The following is a 25,526-nucleotide window of genomic DNA, read 5'->3' on the forward strand; positions in this document are numbered from 1 at the left end:
AATAAGTGAGAAGGAGGAAGCAAATCCAACTATAATGGTTTAGAATGAACTTGAGTTTGTCATATCTACTTCTTCTTCTTCTTCTTCTTCTTTTCTTTTTTTGATATGTGAACCTGCATTTGATAAGAACAAATAACATGAATAAAATGTCATATGAAAATTTCATAATTAACTATTACTCACTTCCTCAGACGAACGATGACAATTAAACAATGAGGTGTATGCATGGGATTGTTGTTGTGAATGCACATGTGTAGTAGCTGGTGCAACAGGCCCACCCATGGCCTGTTGAGACTCCAATTGCTCTATTCGGGCTTGTTGAGCTTGGATTGTGCTTTGTATCTCCATTTGTACTTTCTGTTGATTAAGCATAGCATCCATCATCTCCTTCATTTGCATCTCCATTTGTGCTTTATATTGGTTAAGTTGCTCTTGGACTTGCGTTTGGATGAAACGAGTTTGTTCTTGCGATTGCCTATATCCGCCTCCAAAGACATCTGTCGGGGAAGGACCCAATCCATATATTCGAACACGACCAGGTCGCTCAGGCCCTAGAACCTGTGTGATAATTTCTTCATCTGTAGCATTGGATTGCGCCCCAAGGTCCTTCATTTGTGTCTACAATTGTTAATTAGTAATTAGCCACCAATAAAATTGTTCATAACTAGTGCCGTTAAATGTAACCTGCTTCCATTGGGCCATATGAATCACTACAACAAAAGTAACCTATGGTGACGAAAAGTAGTGAAGAAAATAAATTTCGTCACTAAATAAGAATAATTCGTGACGAATTACAAAATTTTGTCACATATAATAGAAAAATAAAAATAATAGGTGACGAAATTTATTTTCGTCAACAAATACTTATTTTTAGGTGAGGAAAAAATAAGTTTCGTCACCGAAAGTTTTCCACTAATATTTTTTTGGTGGCGCCAAAATTTTGAGACTTTTGGTGACAAAAAAATTTGTCACCAATTATAAAATTATTAGTGAGGAATATATTTTCGTCACCAATAATTTTATATATACATAGATATATTTTTTTTGAAAAACTTGATTTTAAATATTTTAAGACCATTTGATGAGAAATATATTTTTATCACTGATAATTTTTAATATTTTGAGGCTTTTTAGTGAGGAAATTATTTTGTCACTAATTTTGGAAGGAAAATTTTGACATATTGGGCGGTAATGAAAAAAATAGACTACTAACTCCCCCTCCCCTTTTTATTGTTTATCAATTTTCCTTTCCCCTTTTTTCTCTCTCTCTCACTCTCAAAACAAAACACAAGTTAATTAGTTCTTTAAGTAACCTATGGTGACGAAAAGTAGTGAAGAAAATAAATTTTGTCACTAAATAAGAATAATCCGTGACGAATTATAAAATTTTGTCACATATAACAAAAAGATAAAAATAATAGGTGACGAAATTTATTTTCGTCAACAAATACTTCTTTTTAGGTGAGGAAAAATTAAGTTTCGTCACCGAAGGTTTTCCCGCTAGTTTTTTTTTGGTAACGCTAAAATTTTGAGACTTTTGGTGAGAAAAAAATTTGTCACCAATTGTAAAATTATTATTGAGGAATATATTTTCGTCACCAATAATTTTTTATATATATATTTTTGAGAAACTTGATTTTAAATATTTTAAGACCATTTGGTGAGAAATATATTTTTGTCATTAATAATTTTTAATATTTTGAGACTTTTTAGTGAGGAAATTATTTTGTCATTAATTTTGGAGGGAAAATTTTGACATATTGGGCGGTAATGAAAAAAATAGACTACTAACTTCCCTCTCCCCCCCTTTTTTTTTATCAGTTTTCCTCTCCCCTCTTTCTCTCTCTCTCTCTCTCTCTTTCTCTCAAAACAAAACACAAGTTAATTAGCCCTTTAAGTAACCTATGGTGACGAAAAGTAGTGAAGAAAATAAATTTCGTCACTAAATAGAAATATTCCATGACGAATTATAAAATTTTGCTACATATAATAAAAAATTGAAAATAATAGGTGACGAAATTTATTTTCGTCAGTAAATATTTCTTTTTAGGTGAAGAAAAATTAAATTTCATTACCAAAGGTTCTATTTCTAATTTTTTTGGGTGGCGCCAAAATTTTGAGACTTTTGGTGAGAAAAATATTTATCACCAATAATAAATTATTAGTGAGGAATTTCGTCACCAATAATTTTAAATATTTTTTTTTAAAAATTTTGATTTTAAATATTTTGAAACTATTTGATGAATATTTTCATCGTCAATATTTTAACATTTTAAAATTTTTGGGGAGAAAATTATTTTATCACTAATATTGGAGGAAGAAGTTTGTGATATTAGCGGTAATGAAAAAAAAAAAAAAACCTACTAATGTCCCCCCTCCCTTTGTTTTGGTGTTTCAGTTTTCCTCTCATTCTTCTCTTGCAAAACACACTGTCTTTGCCATCAGCCCCCCTTCTCCTCCTTCAACTTTTTCTCCTCCTTCTTCAGTGCCACCACCGACGTCACCCGCGTTCTCTTCCGAGCAATCATTAGCGCCGCCGATGTTGCTTATTCGAAAAATAAAATTTAAAAATTTTAAAAAATTAAATATATATATTATATCTGACTAAACAAAAATTTAAAATATATATACATATATAATTCACTCCACCATTGAAAAATAAAATTTACTTGAGATTATTGTTTGAAAAAAATAATTCTTTAAAAAATAAAATTTACTTGAGAAAAATAATTCTTTAAAAAATAAAATTTACTTGAGATTATTGTTTGAAAAAAATAATTCTTTAAAAAATATATTTTTTTGAGTTCATCAGACCACTTGGTCTGGCTCTTTTTCCATCCTTTTCATTCTCTCATCTCTCTCTCATTTGTGCTCTCCCAATCCAGAACCTTCTCATCACCGACCCCCTCACTTTATCTCATCAACGACTGTGAGAGTCTTTCTCCCAATCCAGAACCTTCTCTTCTCGTTGTCGATCGGTCTCTCATAGTTGACATCCCACCCCCCTCTTTCTCTCCATCTCTTTCATCTCCCTTCGGTGAACAACAGTTGACGAGGATCTAACATCACAAGCCCCTCTTCGATAAACATCTGTCGACGAGATCAAAGATCACAAACCCTCATCGCAAATCGCAGCCCTATTCATAGATCACATATTACAGGCCCAAACTCGCAAGCATATTGAAATATAGGTATTTCTTGTTTAAAATTTACATTAGATTTTGGAATCTTTGCTTGAGATTGTTGTTGTTTGGTTGAGATTTGTTGAAATTTGTTTGAGATTACCAATAATTTTTTTGAAATTGATTAATGCTGTTGTTTTCGGTGAATTTGTTTTTTTTTTTTTAAATAAAAAAAGTTTGTATGAATCTGTTTAAAACATATCCAAAAAAAAAAAAAAATTTGTTTAAAGAATTTTGTTGTTAATTTGGTGAAATTTGTTTGAAAAAAAAATTAACTATGTTTCAATTGACAAGGTGTGCCAAGATGCATTTGATTTGATCCTATGCCTGTGAATTAATAGACAATGTGATTTATAGGCAACAAGCTCATCCTCAATTAAATGTTTAGGTTCACTCCTTAGAAATAGAAATTGAAGATGACAGTTTTGTAGGTATGCCATTTGTCCTTATGTCAGGTGGGAAGTGGTTAACGAATGATGGTTTAGACATCTATGTTAAATTTGATACTGGATACAAGCAGGAGCAAAAGGTTGCTTTCAGTTATAGGTTTATTTTTCTTATTTGTCATCCCACAACATTTTTCAGATATATTGCTTAGGCATTGTTTTCCTAAAAGGGATGCTGGTGATGGCCAAGGTACTGCAAAGACATTGTTGGATAAAATAGCCAATATGGAAAGCGAGGCACAAAAGTCCTTTATGCACCGGTCAGTAATCTTTGGATACTTTGATAGTCTTTTTTTTTTTTTTTTTAATGCCTTACCTTCTGGTATCTTAGGTAAATTTTATGTATGGTTAGTTTCAGTGTAGTATTATGATTTGAGGAAATGAGTGTTTTGGCTTTAATAATAGAACTTAACCTTTAATGTTTGTTTTTTCACATTTGTTCTGTCAATGTGCATATGTTGCGTCTGTGTGTTGTGAGCATTGCTTCTAGAAATACGTTAGTTGAGTAAGCCTAGGTAGTCTATGAGAATTTTGTAGTTTCATCTTTTTCTATTTCATGGATGTTGTAAAATTTAGATTGTTTTCAGTATCTTGCATAATAAACCATATGTGGTAGTTAATTTCAAGTGCGGTGGTGTAGGCTTCAAGAATGGAGGGCTTGGACTGGACTTAATAGATTTTAATCTTTTATGTTGTGCTTTTTGGGGCAGAAATATGATAGCTTTAACTTTATTTTGGTCCTCTTTGGGTTCAGACCATTTCATCCTCACAAAAATTATGCTTTTATGGTTTTAATGTGGCTCAACCCTGCATGTGTAATAAATGCTCACTATAGGAGCAATAACCACTAGGACAGTTAAAATGCTTTATACCTGGTTTGATTCTACACTATTTCTTCTGTCATCTTTCAGGTAATTTTTGTTTTTGGCTCATCTTGATTGTGGCTTATGATGAATGGCTGTTATTGTTGGTATATATACAATCTGTCATGCATGGAACTTCAACTAATATTTTTGGTTTTATTTGCTAAATCATGTTTGGGGTGCTGATTTGGTTCATTGTTATTGAAGTTGTAAGTGTCAGCAATAATCACTTGCATCAGTCTGAAGAACTTAAATCAACTAGGCATGACTTAGAAGGCTCCTGGGTGGCAAGGTAATGAATAGAGTAGTTATCGGATTTGAAATTTCAAATTTCACCAAAAATTGAGACAAAAATTACGCATTGTTTTGATGCTTGACTTGTTTAATAATCGAGTCAAGTTTGAGTAGAGAGCTTGGTTTGAATGGGTTCGTAGACACAAAGATATATAAATTAATGTTTATTTTAATAATATATCAAGTATATTTGTATAGGTTTATTTTATTTATTTATTTATTGTTTATATTTAATGTTTGTGCAAACTTTCATATGGTCGAAGTTTGCTTATTGTTTACTGTTTGTTAATTTCTAGTTGGTCATAACAGATAACTTTTCTTGGACATAATCATGTTGGTTGTTCTTTTGTTTAGTCGAAATCAAACATTGTACACTTTTAACTTTTTTATGTCTGGCCCCCTCTTACTTTTCTAGAAAAAGGAAATTTGGCTGTCACAGGGGGCGAAAATGAAAAACAATCCCTGAACCAATGTATGGCTATCACAGGCAGTATCCTTGTGATTTGGCTTTTTGGGCGAAAATGCAAACAATCCCTGAACCAATGTTAACACTTAAATTGTCTGTTTATTTTTTTTTCTAATCATTCACACAGGTTTGATTCTTGACTGTTTTATTTTATTTTTCCCTCCAAAATACTATGTATATTTCTTGAGAAAAGATTATCTGCTTGTTAAGAGACTGACATTGGATTGAATCTGTGTTTCTGTTTTGTATTTGACAGGGTTGAATAGTCACCTACATGTTGCAGGTAAAGCTTCCATTTTTTCACTTTTGTTCCCTAGGATGCTTTTTGGTCTCACAGTTAGCACATGTAGATTTTATCAGTTTAGGGTATAGCTAATGTTACCTGAAATTAAAAAAAAAAAAAATGCCAAAGCCAGGGGGTTTTATTGGTTAGGGGTAAAACAATGTATCCTTAGTTTAAGTACAGCAGAGAGAATCTAATCTAATTTAATATCACACATATTATTATTTAAGTATTCATAGTTTCTTCCATATTAAAAAGATGAGAGAGGTCTGAGACATATCCTTTGAGCATATATCCACTAACATCTATTAGTCAATTGAGACAATCTAATATATTACATCAGATTCCTTGCAGAAAACTATCATCTCAAAACTGTACTGCATATCATAAGTCCCTGGTTTAGAAAAGTTGAACGTGGCCCAAATTTATTTTGTTGTTTTCTCTTGTAATGACTTGATCAAATGATAAACAGCCGTTGATAGACATTTAGTTTGTTATTTAGAAATGTATGAGATGAAAAATTCTGTTCAATACATGGTAAACTACATTAGCCAGACATTCCTATGATGGAAAATACATGGGAAAGCTTGTAAGCAAGCAAAAATTCACCAAAACATGTCAATGATTTAATATGTTGCTGATAATAAGTAAGCAAAAATTCACCAAAACATGTCAATGATTTAATATGTTGCTGATAATCTTTGAATTGGCATGATGCAACAATATTTTCTTTGGTGTTGTGACTGGTGTTTCAGTCAATCATCATGTCGACAAGGCAAAATTGAGAGCGACTTTTGAAGCAACTTTAGTCATTGCATGTTTTCTAATGGCCTAGTGTAGCTTTGAGTTTTTATTTATGAATTATGAAACTTGTGAATGGGACAAGGGTATCCATCTTCATCTTTGATGGATTGCAGAACATGGAGATTGATTAAAGCTATTAATGTGAAGCCAACAGAAACTAGGACTTGTCCTTCTCATGGCTGGTTAGTTTGCCAACCAAGTGGATTGGCCTTGGCCTCCCTCCTTGCAATAATGCATATTTCGTTTAGGACTGAAAATTGATATTGTATAGCTTAGTTTTATTCACCAACATGTTTTAGTGATGTTGAATTGCTGAGTATTAAATTGACTTTCTCCTTTCAGCTATTGAATCACTTAGATTCTGCATATCAGTTGATGCATATATTTGTCAGATTTCATTATGTTCTCCTTCTATGGTTGTGTTCATTTAGATCTAAATAAATGGTGGAAAAGAATGAGATAACAATTAGACAAGTGAATCAGGTGGTGCAGACATAATAGCCATTCATCTTTTTATTCTGAATGGGAATCAATTTTGAATGACTACTGTGGTGAATGCAATGGGGCTTGATATTCTTTTCCTATTTTTTTTGTTTTTTGTTTTTTGGAGTAGAATGGAGAAAAAGGATTCACATAGCCTTCCCTACTTGATTGGGACACAAAGCTTATTTTGGTTTGGTTATTATTTTCTAATGCATTTTTTTGTGCCTGTTGATATTCGAGTAATTTTCAACATGGTTCTATTTTTAGAGTGACTAAATTTTATCCTGAAGATGATGGTCTATGTGTTGGCTTCCTCTGGATGTTTTGATTTTTAATTTCCTGACAATTATATATAAACTAATTTCTCCTTTTTAAAGGTGTATTGGATGTTGGAATTTGTGTGGGTGCATTTGTTCTCTCTGTACAATTCATGCCTGTTCTTTTATTCTAGTAGTTGAGAAAATTCACTCAAATCACCCAAATCCTACTCAACCAATCCCACTCAAATCACCACTGTTATTAATTTGAGAAGCCTGAAGTGAACTTTTTTGTTGATTATAGCGAACACCATATTTAAATTTGTTGGCACCTATTGTTTTGACGAATATATACACAATATGTAGCTCTTGCACATTAATTTTGGTTGTTGTTTATGTCTGTCCAGAAGCTTCGGTGTAAAAAAAAAACTATATATATCTTATTTAATGATAGCAACACAGCGCTGCTGTTTTCGAACAACGTGGCTTGATATGTCTTGGATTTGTGAATTTTGATATGTAATCCTTGATGTAGTATCAGTATTACTTTTCTTGATGTTTACTGTTCAATAATTTTTATGTATCTTTTTATCACATAAGCATAGTCAACTGGTACGAGCGTTTACATCTACTTATCTCACACTAGAAAAGGTAGAACTAAATGAAATCAGGGTACGAACTTTTTACTTCTGCAGGATGTTGTTTTGTAAAATATACTACTTCTGAAGAAGCTGACAGGGCAATGAGTGCTTTACAGAACCAACACACTTTGCCTGGGGTGAGGTCTTTTGCTGCTATGCATGGTCTGTCATGTGAGTTGACTAGCTTTTGTTTAATAGTTTGATCATTCTTGTGTTTTTCAGGGAGTGCGTCCTATCCAAGTAAGATATGCTGATGGAAAGGGAACGTCTGGGTAATATATTATGACTTTCTGTGTCTTTTGCTAATGATACCTTCTTTCCCCAGGGTATTGTGCAGACATACAAAATCATATACCTATCCAATCTAAAAAAACCAAGCTTCTGACCTGCATAGCCTATTTATGTCGGTATAAGCAAACTTAGTGTTCAATGACACTCGTCTTGTTTGAGTTCTGTGTCTCTTCTATAATATATTATTTTCCATAGTGGTCAAAAGTTGACCAATTGTCAGATCGAGTTTCTGTATTATGTTGTTATGCATTGTACAAAGACCAACTTATGTGAACTAAGGGAGGGGATAAATTTCTTGCATTTTATTTTATTCTTTTACTTTTTTACAAATAACATTTTATGATAGCCTTTGTTGGTGAGTGAGCAATTATTATGTTTATTTTGGCATTTTTCTTGGTCAGTTTGGTGGCTGTTTATCAGGCAGTGTGATTAAAATGGTTCGAAAGCACGGACACTTCTAAGAAGGTGACGTATCCGTGTCATGTCCGTGTCGGACACCGACAGTCTTAGGACACGTGTCCGACACTCTTCAAAACGTGTTCTATTTTTAAATTTTTTTAAAAAATTCAGACACTCTTTGGACACTCGGATGACACAAGTGTAAATCGCTGAAACACACGTGTCTATCGATTAAACACATGTGAAACTAATTATAAATTTGAACAAAACAACTTAAGATACAATTATAAAACAAAACCCATATAAATTTATAGGAATTAGTGTCATATTGCATTTTTTATTATCTTTGAATGATATATTTATGTATATAATATATAATAAATATATAAAATTATATATTTCATGCGTGCCCCCCATGTGTCATGTCCTGCATTTTTTGAAAATTAATGTGTCGGCGTGTCTGTGTCGTATCCGTATCGTGTCACGTGTCCGTGCTTCTTAGGTTCGAAGTGATCGAGCTTACAACTAGGCGTCTAATTAAACCTGGTTTTGTAGCTTATTGAGTTTTCTTTTACACAATATGCTTTAAGAATATTTCCACATGGACAGATGTTAAATCGTTGGCCAATGATTAATTACATTCATTACTGAATTATATGCTTAGAATTGTCTCTCTGCGCGCAGATTCTATCCACGAATGAAAATGGGCCAGATACTTGCTTTTCTTGAAGTTAAGGTTGTTTTTCCTTTTCCTCTCATACCTAATTATTCATTTACTTTGAAGAACAGAAGTTGGTAATAATTCTGTTCTATATTGTAGCCTGGCTATGGGACATTTGCATATGATTTCCATATTTTGAAGAATGCAAAACCTTCTGCAGAAGATAAAGTGGTAAGTATTGTTTAAACCATTTTGGATAACACAAATAAAGTTCTATATGCTCAGGCAAAGTCTTTGTGATTTATGAGATATATTTGATTTCAGTGGAAATGTTTTACCAAGGTTCCTATATTTATAATCCTCTTTGCTCGACCTAATTTAATTGGGAAACATTCTGCTATGTGACAAACCCACCAAACTTGTGTCGCTGAAATGCATGCTACTACTTTCTCGAAATTATTTAAAATAAGGCCATCATGTAGCTGTCGTCCCATGTATTTGAGGTATTGGAAGGGCTGAGGGTTATAATGGATGTGGAACTAGCTTAAATCATGTGAAATGGCTGACATGCTTGACTGTTTGAAATTTTACTTCTGCACCAAACAGTGGCTCTATCTTTCAAGAAGTTATAAATATTCTCTTCTTAAGCTACTTCTTAATTAATATTATGTACCTTTCCTTGAAAGTCCACTCCATTTGACTTTTAGGATCACTGTCCAGCTTTCCTTCCATACCACTTTTTATTGCCTAGCTTAATTCATGGGACCATTTTTGTTAAACATAATTATCCAAGTTCAGTTTTCTTTTTCACCTGATTTGTAGCTTTTCTTCGTACTCGATGTATTAATGTAATTAATTTAATATATATGTCATAAGTCTTGCTTATGTTCCAAGAAGCAATCTGTAGATTGGAGCAATATTTGTTTTTTTCCAAGCAATCAGGGCTATCAAGAATTTTCTCAGTTTTTGTTTATTTATTTATTTTTCCTATGGCATTGTCATGAACACTGTTGTGCAAATAATCGGTATGATCAGATGGATTGAGACCATAATACCTGTCCATTGTGGGTGGTAAGGGGATCAGTAGGCTGTGGTGCCCTCTGGGAAGTGACAGGGATATATCAGTGTCTTCTGATTCAATTTTTTTGATTCCTCATCTTGTTATTTTTCCTATCTATTAAATGGTAAAAAATATTTATTGAAAGCACTCAGTGGGTTGCTTGCTTAGTTAGTTTGCCTTTGTTTTTCCTGCAGCGGTTATTTGTGGCTCAAACAGATAATATTGAGACATCTTCATGTATCACAACACCCCCACAAGTGAAGTATGACCTTTTTTCTCCCTTGTTTTTGGCTAAGTTGAATTATTACATTTTCATTCTGACCAGCTTTTTGTTGTTTAACTTCTGTAGCTTTCTGTTAAATGGAAAAGGAGTGGATAAAAGGACTAATGTGTTCATGGTTTGTGCTTGTTTAGTTTTGGGGAAGTTATTTTTTGTGACAACATTATGCACAATGAATGCAAATTGTAACAAACATTTTGTGTTTTCCCCCACCCCCATTAGGACACTGGTCCACAGCTTCCAACTGTCGTGATGCATATGCTTAAATATGGAACAAATCTTCTTCAAGTTGTGGGTCAGTTTAGTGGTATGCTTGAACATAGGTTTTCTCTTACTTTCTTGTTTTTGTTGCTTGCAATTCATCTGCGCTCTGACCCAGTCTATTGTCTTTGTAAAGGAGACTATATCATAGTGGTTGCCTATATGGGCGTGATTTCAAACCTTGATCGTCCTGTCCTACAAGATTGTGTTCAGCCTGCTGTTGCTGCACTGGATTCAGGTATGCTCATGGAAAGGAATGAGACAAAAAAATAAATTATGTCAAGTGATTTTGTTTTGGTTTTTTGATGATTATATATCTTTGTGATGCTTTGAATAACTATTGTTTTTTTCTCTCTCTTTGTCATATTAGATTCTGAGATTATTGAAGGGCCATCACGAATTTCACTAAATTGTCCAATAAGGTATGCCATTATATGTGTTGCCGACAAACTTTGCTGTTCATTTATCTTCCGAGGTTGACTGTAAATTGCTCCTTACTTCCCCTCCCTAGTTGTATTAATCTTACATGCAGTTTTTTGTAACGCCACTTTAGCATATTGCTATGTCATTATTAAGTTCAAGTACAAAGAGAGGAAATTCAAGCACAAAATAAAGAGATAGAGAAGATGAATGGGTCGATTGACGAGCATTTTGAGATCACATCAAGCATCATGGAGTTTCTTAAGAAGCAAGGTTTCAAAGGACAATTTAGAGGATGAGGTATCCCATGAACTCGTACATCGCCTTTTTGGTAAGTCTCGCTCGCTTTATCATTTTATTTTTCTCATGTTGGTTAGTATATACTAGTTAAAGTACAATAGTTTGACTACTTATTAACTAAGATTTAACAAGTTTGAAGATGTATTTAATGAAAATAGATTCATTATCAAAATTCTTACTTAGCATGACTCTAGTTAAAATACATACGAACCAAAGTAGAGACAAAACTAAGTCAGATAATAGCCTGCTGTTAGGTGTGTTTCCATCTGTGGATGTTGGTATCTGTATAGCCTAAGTCACAAGTATCTGTATGCTCTGCTGTTGGTATCTGTATGCTCTGCTGTTGGTATCATTCTGCTTTGCTGGTTGTATCTCTATGCTGTGTGAGTGGACAGATCTGCTGGGCAGCTGGTCTGGGTAATTTTGCTTCAGTTTTGCTTCAGTTTTGGATGTGAATCTAATTGTAGGCCTGGTGATGTATATTTTCTATATACCTTTGCTGGGATGGGTAGCTTGCTGTGTGCGTTTTATCCTGCTGTCTGGTGTGTTTTTTGTGTTCTTGTTGGTCCGTCACCAACAGTTTGGTTTTGGTGCTGTGCATCATCCCCCTCTCCCCTGTCCTTTCTTGTCCCCTTTATTGATGTATTTTCTCCTTCTTGTAAGGTTCTTTCATCAATAAAGTTTTTGTTGATCAAAAAAAAAAGAAAAAAAAAAAAAGGAAGCAATCAATGTTAAAACAAAATAATACGTATAGCAGTGTGTATTATTTTCTAAATTTAGAAGGGAGCTGTTTTTAGGTTTTGTGCGTGGCCTTTTAATGCTAATGTTAAAAATAATAAGCTTATTATCTACATCCATTTTGGTCATTGCTGTCACAACTCACCAAGCTAATGGTCCAGTTTTCCATTTTTTGCATTGTAGGTTGTTGCTCTCTCTCTCTCTTCAAAATTTTTTTAAATCCCATTTGTGCAGTAGCCACAATATTTGTTCCTTCCCATTCTCATTGACTGCATGCTTTGGTTCTTACCATGAGATGTTGTAGTGTTATAACTGGTTTGGCTGCTGTCCGTGGGTCACAGCCAGTTTTTGATCCGAGCATAATTCTAGGGATATAGTTAATTGCCATGTTAAGGTGATCATTGCAAAGCCCATGGGTGGGAATGAGCATGGTATTCATCTTTTTAGTTAATCTCTGTTAATTTCTATTCAAATAACTTCAAGCTTGTGATCTGGAGAACAGTTCTATATATTTGTTAAGTTTCTGATATTTGGCTTTAAGTTTATAATAAAACTTTGCTATTATAATAAACTTTATATATATACATTCTATGCTAATGTTTGCCTTGTTTATTTTTTTTGTAGATTGGTTTTGATGATGTTCGGAAGCATACTTGCAAATGAAAATCAACTGTTGAATTTTTTTCCTAAACTGATGCTTAGTTGTAGTTGCAAATTAAGATTGAGTGTTGATTTTTTTTGGTGGACTCCACGTTAGTTTATTTTGAGATTTACTTTGATGGTTTTTTTGTGATACTTAATTGATTATTATTAAAGGTTGTTTGATGGATATATTTTGATTTATAAAATAAATTGTTTAGTGAATTTTTTTGTGGAGTGCTGTATAATAGCTAGTGGATTTCTTAGTACAATTAAAAGGCTATTGGGATATGAGTAGGGATATTTGTGAAATAATAATTTAAATTGAATATAAAATATGGAACAAGTTTAGTGATGAATTTGTTTCGTCATTTGTACTTGTTATTATGACAAAGTGATTATTCGTCACCAATAAACTTTTTTTGTGACAAAATTTACTGCAGTTTATATATGAAAGTTTTTATTTATTTTGTTGTTTGGTGACTAAAAATTTCGTCGCGTATATATATATTTATGACGAAATATATTTCGTCACCCATGTATGACTTTTGAAGACGAAAAATTTCGTCACCTTTACATCTTATTGTGACGAAATTATTTCCTCATCAATGATCAACATGCGTGACAAATTTATTCGTCAACTAAAATTATAAATATGGTACTGAATAATTATTTGGTGACGAAAATGAGAATTTTTGGCAACAAAATGTTATTTTATTGGTGACAAAATTATGACTTTTGAAGACGAAAAATTTCGTCACCTTTACATCTTATTGTGACGAAATTATTTCCTCATCAATGATCAACATGCGTGACAAATTTATTCGTCAACTAAAGTTATAAATATGGTACTGAATAACTATTTGGTGACGAAAATGAGAATTTTTGGCGACAAAATATTGTTTTATTGGTGACAAAATTATGACTTTTGAAGACGAAAAATTTCGTCATCTTTACATCTTATTGTGACGAAATTATTTCCTCATCAATGATCAACATGCGTGACAAATTTATTCGTCAACTAAAGTTATAAATATGGTATTGAAAAACTATTTGGTGACGAAAATGAGAATTTTTGGCGACAAAATGTTGTTTTATTGGTGACAAAAAATTTCGTCGCTGAAGTAATTTCATTGGTGACGAAATTATTTTTCGTCACGTTGGTTTTTAGTGACAAACATTCAATGACGAAACCGGTGACGAAAATATTTCCTCACAAATATCTATAGTGACAAAATTAGCTCTTTGAAGACAAAAAAATTTCGTCACTCAAGGCCCAACTTGTTGTAGTGAATTCAATAACATCATCAATCCAGATTCAAAATTGTTTCAATGACACTTCCACTTCATATGCTCAAATTCATAATTCATAAAAATACAGTCCTTGACTTGTAGATTTGATAGCAAAAAAAGGTAAATGGAATCAAACAAGAAGTTTTCACTAAATTCAATTATGTGAAAAAATTGAATGAAAGATCCTGTGTTAAAGTTACACAATGGCCTTAGAATAGCAAAGGGAACAAGACTAAATTGGAGTTTGAGTCAAATTAGAAGGGAAAAGAAATATCTTAAGTCAATTGAGTAATTTGATGTAACATATTATGTGGTAAAAATTAAATTAATCTCTGAAGAAACACTAGAATGATCACACTTTCATTAGGTGCAAAGGCTCCTGAGAAGTTTCTGCCTTCTAGGTTAGGCACACTAATCAAAAATAATTACTGAGTACCTTATATATATGTTAGTAGCAGATTTATGTCTTATTGAGACAAGTATCTAATACATTCCATACATGCAAAGTATATAATTATGGTGCTACATACCATGACCTCAACAACTTTATCATTACTTGGTTTGTTATCCTTCGTGTACCCAGCCATCCACACCTCTAAGTGAGTTGCAGGAACTCCATTCTTTTTATTAGTTTCCTACAATTACACTTAAAATTAAGTAACAAAATCAAAATATACAATTTCAACTTGAAATATAAAGAAACTATATACCTCTACTCGAACAACTGAGAATGGTTTTCTGCCAGTTATGTGATTTAATGTCTTCTTCTTCCGAATTTCTTTGTTTTTTGTACTTTTTTCTGTTACATATGAACACAAACACAAGATAATTTATTAATTAACAAACTTATCTTATGAGATTACAATAGAGTTCAATAAACAATTTAAATGATACATGTGCCTTCCGAGTGCCCCAATAATAGACTAAGCTTCGTCATTGATGCTCATGTATTCTTTCGGGCCGATGAGTTAACCTATCAGCATCGTTGTCGAATGGCGTATACCTCAATTGTTTAACTCTAGCCTTCCATTCTCTCCATTTTTTTTCCAACAGATGCCAAAACAAATTTCTTCATTGACTCGTCGGCATCTATATTGACCTGCAAATAATTGGCAACTTTGTAACTATTGCATACACACAGCAGCAACAACATACACGCAGCAACATACACACAACAGCAAGCCCACAATAGTAGCTAATTTCACAAATCAAGATAATATTAGCCGTTCCTGTGACCCAACGATGATGATTGAAAAATTCCAAGTGTGCAATGGCAATGCTGGTATTTGTCTTACAAACAAGCACTATTTTGAGTAATTGAATATAATAATTTTTATTTTTTATTGTGTAAGTACATGTAATTACTTGTATAAATACACACACATATATACATAGATATTCAGCTACTTCATCGAATTCTCTCTGTTCATCTTCAGTTCCTTTGATTCTTTCCCATTCAATCCCATAAACCCATTTTTGAGATTATATGTTTGTTTGGAGCCTTGCAAAAGGGGACTTTTAGAAGGTTGTAAACCATTTGTTGGACTTGATGGTTGCCATATAAAAGGTACACACAGTGGGCAATTGTTGACAGCAATTGGTATTGATCCCAATAATTGTTGATTTCCAATTGCATATGCTATAGTTGAGATTGAAAATATGGACTCATGGGAGTGGTTCATTGGGTTGGTTCTCCAAGATTTGGGTATTACTCCTCAACAGCAACATCACTGGACTTTTATAACAGATTAACAAAAAGTATAATACTTGTTATTATTAATTTTTACTTTTACGTTGTATATAGCATTTACTTACTTCTAAAATTTGATTTTGGTTTCCATTTGACAGGGTATAATTCCTGCACTTAATGAACTAGTCCCAGAGTCAGAGCATAGGCATTGTGTGAGGCACCTACACAACAACTTCAAGAAACAGTTTCCTAGTTTAGCACTGAAGGATAGGATGTGGAGATGTGCAATAGCAACCACAATACGAAGGTTTACAGCAGAGATGGGGTTGTTAAAAGAGCAGGATGAAAAGGCTTTTGATTGGTTAGCTAAGGAGCCGGCAACATATTGAAGGCATTTGTGGTGTTGCAGCAGCATACACACAGCAGCAAGCCCTAAACATTCGAGTTTACAGCTCGCATCACAATTGACCAGCACTAGAAGTTAAAGAAGAGTCCTGCCAAGGACTGCCCACTTCAGCATTAGAAGGTAAAAATTCAATACACATTTCAACAGTCTCAAAATTCAATACACATTTCAACAGTCTTATACACTTTTATATATTTCTATACATTTTTCACACATTATACACATATTTCATGTTAACCACTCCCAATACGCAGTGGTTATTCATAAAATTAAAGAGGCTTCTAAATCAAAAATCTTAAAGATAGAGAGAGAGAGAGAAAAGGATTCCAATTATTCAAGGAAACAACAAAAGGAAGAAACAAAACAAACTGGCAACTATAAAATATGAAACAAATAAAATAAATAATAATAAATTAAGATTAAAATTGATATGTAAAATGAAATAATTCTTTTACCTTTACTTCTCTCCAAATTCTCTCTTTGTTTTCCTTCGGTACATGGCTCCAAGTTCTATAAGTGAGGGGCATAAGGTTCCCATCTCGAGCTAAAACACCCAAACGAGAAGCCACGGGTGTATACCTGTCAACCACTTGGTTCAACTCATTAGGCACAATATGTAAAATGCCACCACTTGGGTTCTAATCACTACCATGCATGAGTGTTGGGCCTCTCGAACTATGACCTACTCATCCAAATATCAATATCAAGTTAGAAGATACTAGAAAGAATGATAATACAAGAATTGAGCAGTCAATGGAGCAAATGGAGTAGTGTCACTTAGTTTAAAAAAAAGAAATGTAAGACATCAAAAGAAAAAAGAACATCAACAGAGAAATCTAATGGAGTAATTCAATTGAATAAAATAATTCATACCAGCAGTAGTGTCATGTGTCGAACCAGTACTCGATGATGTACTAGGCAAGCTACCTGGAGGATACCATGACATGAGTGGATCAGGTATGATGCGTGTACTCTCCTCTGGACTCTCATCTGAACTCCCACTATAAGAACTCTTATCGGCACTCCCACTATAAGAACTCTCAGAATTTGCAGCGGCTGAATGTTGCCTCTGCCTAGAGCATCGTCGATCTGTTATCCTAGTTTACAAAAGACCACAAGCATACGTGTAGAATTTTATGGGTTAGCAATGAATATAAAGTCCAAAATATTAAAAAATTTCTCTACAAATTTAAATTTTAAACACAATCTTAATATAACAGATATGATCCTTCTCAGGGACATAAAAGGTTGTCTCAAGGACAATCACGTTGAAAAGCAAACAAATGACGCATTTTAAAATCAAAGGTTTCATTAACATGAATATCCATGCTGAAAGCACAAATGTAACAATGAATATGAAACAAAATTACAAAATCATATCATTTCTTCATCATCTTCAGATTGTGTCTGTGTCGATATCCCAAGAGGTCCAATAGTTTCATCAATAGTTGTTTCAACTTCACCTGGCCTAACCCAATTTATGTCCTCTTCACAAGCAAACGAAGTTGCATCTAACTCATGGTCGCCAAATCCTTCCACTTCATTGTGATGTTCTCCATCATTAATTGGTTGTTCTCCACACACCTCATACAAGTCTCTAGGTTTCATCTTGACTACAACATCCCAATCAGCTTCAACGGGATCATTAACATAGAAAACTTGTTGTGCCTGAGACGCTAAGATGAATGGCTCATCACTATTTTGTTTCTTTGTATATAACAAATGATTGAAATTAACAAGTGTGAAACCAAACCCATCCTACTTCAGCCCTTTGTTGTTGTCAATCCAGTCACACATGAATAGCACATATCTACGGTCATATGAGTAATACAATTCAATGATATCTGTTATATATCCATAGTATGCTACTTCACCTTCCACAGGATTCATGTCTCTGGTACTTGCATAGCTATAAGTCTTTACTTTCACCATAACCCCCACTATTTTGAGTTTTTCTTCTCCACTCACGACTCCTCATATGATACCTAGTACCATTAATTATATACCCATTGAATCTCGTGGCCTTTTTACTAGGTCCCAATGCCAAAGTTTTAATCTCATTTGACAACACAGCATTTTCAACAGCTAGAAGCTCTTCAACCTATTTTTACAAAGTCAACAAAATTAAACATCAACTAACAAAGAATTGAAAATTAAAAACATGTAGGTTATTAGTACTTACATGAGAATTAAACCATCTGGGAAACTCATCATTGTGACGGCGATCTACATCAAAATCTTTGAGACGACGATGTGACCGCTTAATAAAATCACGATGCTCTCTATACATTTAAAGTACTTATAAAATACAAGATACTTATTAATGGTATCAATAAAATTTTGGAACAAAGATTGTATTTTACTCTCGATATGGGACAACCGCAGCAGTGTTAAATAACACATACCGATGAGCTTATACCCATGACGTGTTATCAAGCGCAAACCCTTTTCCTTTTCCTAAAGCATGACCCAGCAATATCCCAGGATTGTCGCTAACATCGTAATTCCTTATTGGTCGATTCAATTTTGACTCGACATCATCCAAGTACCTTGAGCAAAAGGTCATACACTCTTCAACTAAGTATCCCTCTGCAATTGAACCTTCTGGATGACTTCGATTATGCATATATGACTTAAGTGTCATAAGATAACTATAAACAAACAAATGCACACATGACTTTCAATTATAAACAAACAAATGACTACAACCTTAAATTGGAGTAGGATTGCACACCTTTTTATGAAATACATCCAGCGATATTGCACTGGACCAGCAATCTTGGCCTCCTCTACTAGGTGAATAGACAAGTGCTCTATTATATCGAAAAAGGATGGAGGAAAAATTCTCTCAAGATGACAAAGTGTAAGAGCAATTTGGGATTGAAGACGATCTAACCCATCTGGCTCTAGAGTTTTGGAGCACAACTGCCTGAAGAAATTGCTTAACTCAATCAATGGTTCAACAACTTTTTTCGGTAACAAATTTCTCACTGCTATTGGAAGTATTTGTTGCATCAATATATGGTTGTCATGACTTTTCAGTCCAGATATGCTATGTTGTTTGAGGTTAACACGACGAGAAATATTGGATGCATATCGATCTGGAACTTTGATATTCTTCACGAGTGTACAAAACAAACCTCTCTCTCTATTGTTCATAAAAAAACATGCAGGCGGCATATAATACCTGTTCCCAACCCCTTTTTTAGGATGTAATGCCTTTCGAATTCCCATATCTTGCAAGTCTCGACGAGCATTTAAATTATCCTTTCCTTTCCCATCAACATTTAATATCGTCCACAATACATTATCACACTCTCAATGTGCATTACATCAAGATTGTGGCGAATCAAATTATGCTTCCAATATGGAAGCTCAAAGAAAATACTCCTCTTCCTCCAATTATGATCCTCCCCGTTGTCCTATTTTTCCTTTCCTTTCCTAGTTCTTTTTTGTCTGTTAGTTGGTTGATGCTTAGGCCCTAGCTGTCGTAACACATTAGCCCCCGATAACCGAGTTGGACATGGTTTAAATTCAGAAGTTCCATTAAAAGACATACCATCTTTTCGAAATTTGTGACTCGCATTCAACCAGCGACGATGCCTTATGTAACAAATTTTCCTTCCATTCTTCAAATACCGATGTCGGGTACATATGTTACAACAAGGACAAGCTAGAGCACCTTTCGTACTGCATCCAGACAAATTTCCATATGCAGGAAAATCATTTATTGTCCATAGTAAGACCGCGTGCAATTGGAACATTTGACTGCATCGTACATCTGAACACCATTTTCCCACAATTCAATTAGTTCATCCACTAACAAGCGCAAGCAGACATCAATGTTGTTGCCAGGTGAAGAAGGACCATCAATGAGCAATATCATCATCATATGAGGTCGTTCATGCACAACCACGGTGGCAAATTATAAGGCATTACAATAACTGGCCAACTGCTGTGAGCAACATTCATTGCCTTGAATGGATTAAATCCATCCGTTGCTAAACCTAGTCTGACATTGCGAGGCTCACTCGCAAACTTGGGATACAAAGTATCAAAATTTTTCCAGACAGGAGAGTCAGCAGGATGTCTCATTTTGCCATCATCAATTCAGCCCTTGCATGCCATCTCATTAATGAAGCAGTTTTGGATGACATGAACAATCTTTGAAGCCTTGGAATCAAAGGAAAGTATCTCACAATCTTCTGGGGAATTCTTTGTTACTTCTTTTTATAATCATTCTTCTCACCCTCAAACTGTTTGTATCTAGGTGTCTGACACACTATGCAATCATCCCTATTAGCTGCCTCCTTCCAATACAATGAGCAATCTCTTGGGCATGCATGTACCTTGTGATAATCGAGGCCCAATTCCCTAAGGAGTGCCCTCGTTGCATAGAATGACTTTGGCAAAGTTTCACCTTTTGGGAATGCATCCTTCAAAAGTTTAACCAACATCGTGAAAGACTTGTCGCTCCATCCACTAAGGCACTTGATATGCAATAATCGAACAACAAATAACAGTGTTGAAAACTTGTGACACTCTGGATACAACTTTCTTTCGGCCTCCTTCAATAAACTGAAAAATCTTTCAGTTTTCTTATCCGGGCCTAGTTCAATATTAGAACTTCCTGTCTCATTACTAGCAAGATGAACCAAGCTTGGTGGAGGAAGTCCGAACCCCTCATATATCATTTCATTGACTTCATCGCCATCATTCGAATCACTGGCATTCTCATTCAATGGCACAGACGCCGGTAAATCTTCTCCGTGAAAAATCCATTTGGTGTAGCTTGGAAGAAACCCATTGACCATTAAATGTTCCCCTAAAAGGTCTTTCTTTACTAGTTTGACATTCCGACACCATTTACATGAACATGTGACTTCATTTGATAGAGGATTATTTTGGCATGCAAGTTTAACAAATTCCTTAATCCCTTCTATATATTCTGGATGCAACCTATGCTGATTTATTCAACTTTTATCCATCTGACTTCATCTTACACTACAAATGTCACTGCCAAATCAACAAGGTTCAAAATTATCATTTCATTTTGATTATTCTTAACCTCAATTAAGTACATTACAATGCATGCGACATGACACCATTCACCACTAACTCTTCTCTAATAGGTTGGTTTATCCTACTTTTCCATTCAGGAATGCACAGTCTATATTGTAAAAAGTAGCTCATACCGCTCTATCCATCTCTAACGAAATTTCGGCAACATCTCCCCATGATTCTCCAAGTACACGACATAGACTAGGTGTACCGCTACACCTTGTCTAGTATGCACTCAGAGAACATGAGAAGCTACTACACGAAATCTCTACGATATGGACTACATTTAAGCGGTAGAATTACTAATTACAACATAGACTTGTGCTCCTGAACTATCCCAATTGGACAATCCAAGAAGAGCTTCATCAAAGATGACTAGGTATCTCTAATGAAGATTCTTGGACGGGTCTAAGGCTATTTATGTATGCATGGATAATTACTTGCTAAATTAACAACTGTCATGATTATTGAATCCCGGTGGTGCAACCTGAATCAAAACTATCAAGCATACTAGAAGCATTTCTAGCATGAAGCATATTAATGAAGAAACTAAAAGTTTCTACAATGCTCTTGATAGATTATGATATAGAGATTCATAAAAAATGACTAGGTATCTTTATTTATCAAAAAAAAAAAAAAAAAAAGACTAGGTATCTCTAATGAAGATTCTACAAGAACAACCAGATTATCACAAGTAAGCAACAAGTTCTCACTACTACATGAACACCCACACATACCAATATATCTTAGTAGTGTTCTATTTCATTTCTATAACACCATTTTTGTTATGTCATGAACACCCACACATGCTTGGCAACAATCAATAGTGTTGAATACTGTTATGTCATCCTATTGTGATCTATTATAAATTGTATATGCACAAACACAAGAAAATATCACAATTACTTTTAAAGTAATTTAAAAGTAACACAGTTTAGGTTACGATCTTTATCATTACACACTATATTCTGTTTAATCAAAAAGAGTAATAGAAATAATCATGAATGTAATTGCAAAAACCCACCTGTCTGCCCCTTGAAAACTTTTGAGAGACACCTGCAAACAATAAATTACATTATTATAAACTCACTTTAAAGCATAATGATTCCCAAATGGACGATAAAAAGTAAGGAAGAGGAAATCTCCAAATGCAGACAAACAAGCTTTGGGATAGCTCTTTCGCACCTTATTTTGAATTTCAAGTGGGTGCACCAAACCTTAAACTAAGTAAACATGTCAGCCAGATCTTTGACAAGATTAGAACCAAACAAAGCAGTAAACAGACCTAATTTGATGATGCTGAGCACTGAGGGGTATTGATAAGCATATAACAAGAGGAACCTTTCCCCACCCAGTTTCTATGAATTTCTAAAGACTTAAAGGAGGGAAAGGTAGGCTTCAAATATCTAGAAGAGTATTTCAATAATTTACTCTGTTTGTTACATCAAACTGTCTGTCATTTGAATATCAAGATGCCCTGAAAAAGAATTGTATTGATGAGTAAAAACACACATTATTAATGCATACACCCATTATTAAGGTATAGTATACAGTTTCAAGTACTTTAAGACATTCTACTACCTTATTATTATGTATATCACACTCTTCACTTTTGCTGGAGCATGCTAAGTTAGCGATCAGTACTTACAAGGACTTGTAGATCAATAAAGCTTAAGAGTTTAAAAATACTGTTATAATCATTTTTACATGGGTTTTTTTTCAACATAAAGATAGAATAATCTGGTGCCATCCTTTGGATGAACAAAACTCTGGGTTAGCCCTTTGAGGGAGAGAAAATTTACATGAATTTAGAATGTAATGAATTTTCTGAAGACAAAATAACAAAAATTAAACAAACCATTATGTTGGTGTGAGAAAGGCCAGTTTTGAACTCCGGCTTGTTGGTGTAATGAATTTTTTAAATGGCATTTGAAATTAAAAACAACTACTACATAATTGTAAAAATATCTATGTCACATTATTATATATGCGTTTATGAATAAAAATTAAATTTGTAAATACTAAGAAGGGAATCGGTGAAGTGAAAATGTAGTCTACCAATAAAAGTTTCAGACAAAGGCCAAGTAAGAAAATAACTTCACTAACCAAGTCTTCAAAATTATGAAGTTAAAAGGTAAATTTTTATGGACAGCGCGCTTAAAATTGTACCTCATAATTTGCATATACAAACAAAAATATCATACTAATGTGCTAAAGTGAGCTAATTAATATAAAAATAAATAATTAGTATGAACTACCAATTGGAGCAATTTGACTAATGTGCTAATTTCTCATTATGATCTTACTAATCCTAGGACAAGTCAACATTTTTAAATTGACAAGTCAATATTGTTACTAACACCGTTAGATTTGGTTCAATTCTATTAAAAATAACCTATTCATCAAAACAATTACTGTGATCTAAGCTGCTTGCCCTTGCAAATATTACATCATTTAGGCTTCTACATTTATAATCTTGCTGTCATTTAAGAGTGTGTTTTTTATTACTTATATAGTATTTAAATTTGAGTCATACTTGAATTTAGTATATATATATATATATTCATGAAGTTCAAAGAAATGGGAACTTATGAAAGAGAAACTCTCAGGCTACCTAGACCATGCAATGGTAGCTTGAGAACACATTTACATGTTAAGGATAGTTGAATTGCCTTCATTGCATATTTGTATAATTTTGTGAACACATGCATATTTGCAAATGGGGATTACATAAAAGGAACATCAAGCCGGTTGTAAATAGGCTTTCCTTATGCTTCCGTTTGATTCAGTAGATTGGGGAAAATAAATTCCAAGAAAAAGCCAGATTTTGGTTTGATTGTTTTTCTCCTGGTTAATGTTTGGTTCAATGGAATGAAGTTGAATGGAATGATCATTTCATCAAATTGTCCATTCCTATGTTTGGTTTACTAAAAAATATGAAAAATACATTATAAATGGAATCGTCATTCACCATTGTAAAAGAATGATCATTCTATAAGAGAGCCTAAGGAATAATCATTCCATCCCATTCCAATCAACCCAACAGAGCATAAGTTCCAAAAATTTAACAAGGTAAAAAATTCCAGGAAAGCAAAAAAATATCAGAAAACAACATCCCAGATTTTGATCCCAAAGCTGTTTTACCTAAAAAGAATTTTGGTCAAATGTTTAACAAGGAAAGTCTCTCTCTCTCTCTCTCTCTCTCTCTCTCTCAAAAGACCCAAAACAAACACCCATTGAACCCTCTGTATTTTTTCTTACGGGTTGTTCGAATAAATGATCAATGATGAATAACAGTTACGAATATTGAATAATGATAAATATAATTATCAAACTTTTCTTTAATTTTTTTTTTCTTTTCCTTCTGTTCTTTTCTGTTTTAAATACTCCCGCACAATATTAAACCCACCCACAAATAATGGAAAGATTGTTCTTCGTGTTACATGTGATCTTTATTCATTTGTTCTATGTTATATAGACAACATTTTACACTTCGTGCTTATCCAAACAACCAACACAAAGAATGAACATCAATATCCGAGAAAGCATATAGATCTCAAATAGATTTGAAAAATTAGAGATCTGAGTTCATACAAAACATATGCATATATAATAAAAACTTACAGATCTGAGTTCGAGTAGTTTGGCAAGACAGAAAGAAGCAACCGATTGAGATGCGAGATCTAATAAAAACATAATAGAGATGCAAGATATGAGTATGAATGTATACACTCTTCAATCCAAATAAAAAAAAAAAGAAGAAAAGAAACAGCTAAACAAATTGAAACTCACAAAATCGAGAACCAAACTTCAAAATCTGCAATCCAAGTGGTGGCCTTCAAATCATCGCCAAATCTGAAATCGAGCAAGAGAGAGAGTTTTCGAAGTCGAGTGAGAGAGTGTGTTGTTTGAATTTGAACCACAAATCTGGAGGCCGCAAATCTAGAACTGAGAGCCGCAAATCTGGAGGAGTAGACTGAGAACTTTAATCACTCAAATTCAAATCTCCAAATCTTCAAATCTTCGACAATCAACAGCAAATCGCAAATCTAGAGCGAGAGAGTGCGTCTTTTGATTTTGCTCAGAATTTGAGCGAGAGAGAGAGAGAGAGAGAGAGAGAGAGAGAGAGAGAGAGAAATCGCAGCTTTAGGGCTTTAGGATGTGGTAACGGCGTCAGCCAACTAACACTCGAAGGCACTGTATAAATGAAATACAATACAGCATTTTAAAAACGTTGTTTTAATTAAAAAATAGCGACGTTTTCATAAACGTCATAAAAAAAAAACGTTACCCTACCCCTTTTTTCCT

The 25,526-nt window shown here is 33.7% G+C and overlaps 1 protein-coding gene and 1 long non-coding RNA gene across 3 annotated transcripts; one reads left to right on the forward strand and one right to left on the reverse strand.

Annotated features, from left to right (window-relative positions):
- Nucleotides 1-57: 57 nt before the first annotated feature.
- Nucleotides 58-25,520, reverse strand: LOC145792160 (uncharacterized). Its single transcript, XR_014331331.1, has 8 exons — nucleotides 25,011-25,520; nucleotides 24,843-24,901; nucleotides 22,243-22,274; nucleotides 17,031-17,254; nucleotides 16,613-16,839; nucleotides 14,772-15,160; nucleotides 14,592-14,696; nucleotides 58-618 (listed from the first exon to the last, which is right to left on the reverse strand). It is a non-coding gene; the product is annotated as an uncharacterized LOC145792160 (long non-coding RNA).
- Nucleotides 8,906-11,580, forward strand: LOC145792159 (E4 SUMO-protein ligase PIAL2-like). 2 transcript variants are annotated; one of them, XM_082872831.1, is made up of 6 exons: nucleotides 8,925-9,145; nucleotides 9,230-9,301; nucleotides 10,325-10,392; nucleotides 10,480-10,528; nucleotides 10,633-10,909; nucleotides 11,042-11,580. In XM_082872831.1, the coding sequence occupies exons 1-6, from the start codon at nucleotides 9,107-9,109 to the stop codon at nucleotides 11,149-11,151; spliced, it is 615 nt and encodes a 204-aa protein (XP_082728957.1). In that variant the 5' UTR covers nucleotides 8,925-9,106; the 3' UTR covers nucleotides 11,152-11,580. The 2 variants fall into 2 exon arrangements, with proteins under 2 accessions (XP_082728956.1, XP_082728957.1); XM_082872830.1 differs by having other exon boundaries at nucleotides 8,906-9,145; nucleotides 10,325-10,528.
- Nucleotides 25,521-25,526: the final 6 nt, after the last annotated feature.

Source organism: Camellia sinensis, chromosome 6 (assembly GCF_055761805.1).
Source record: "Camellia sinensis isolate YWXY chromosome 6, ASM5576180v1, whole genome shotgun sequence".
Lineage (NCBI taxonomy): Eukaryota > Viridiplantae > Streptophyta > Magnoliopsida > Ericales > Theaceae > Camellia > Camellia sinensis.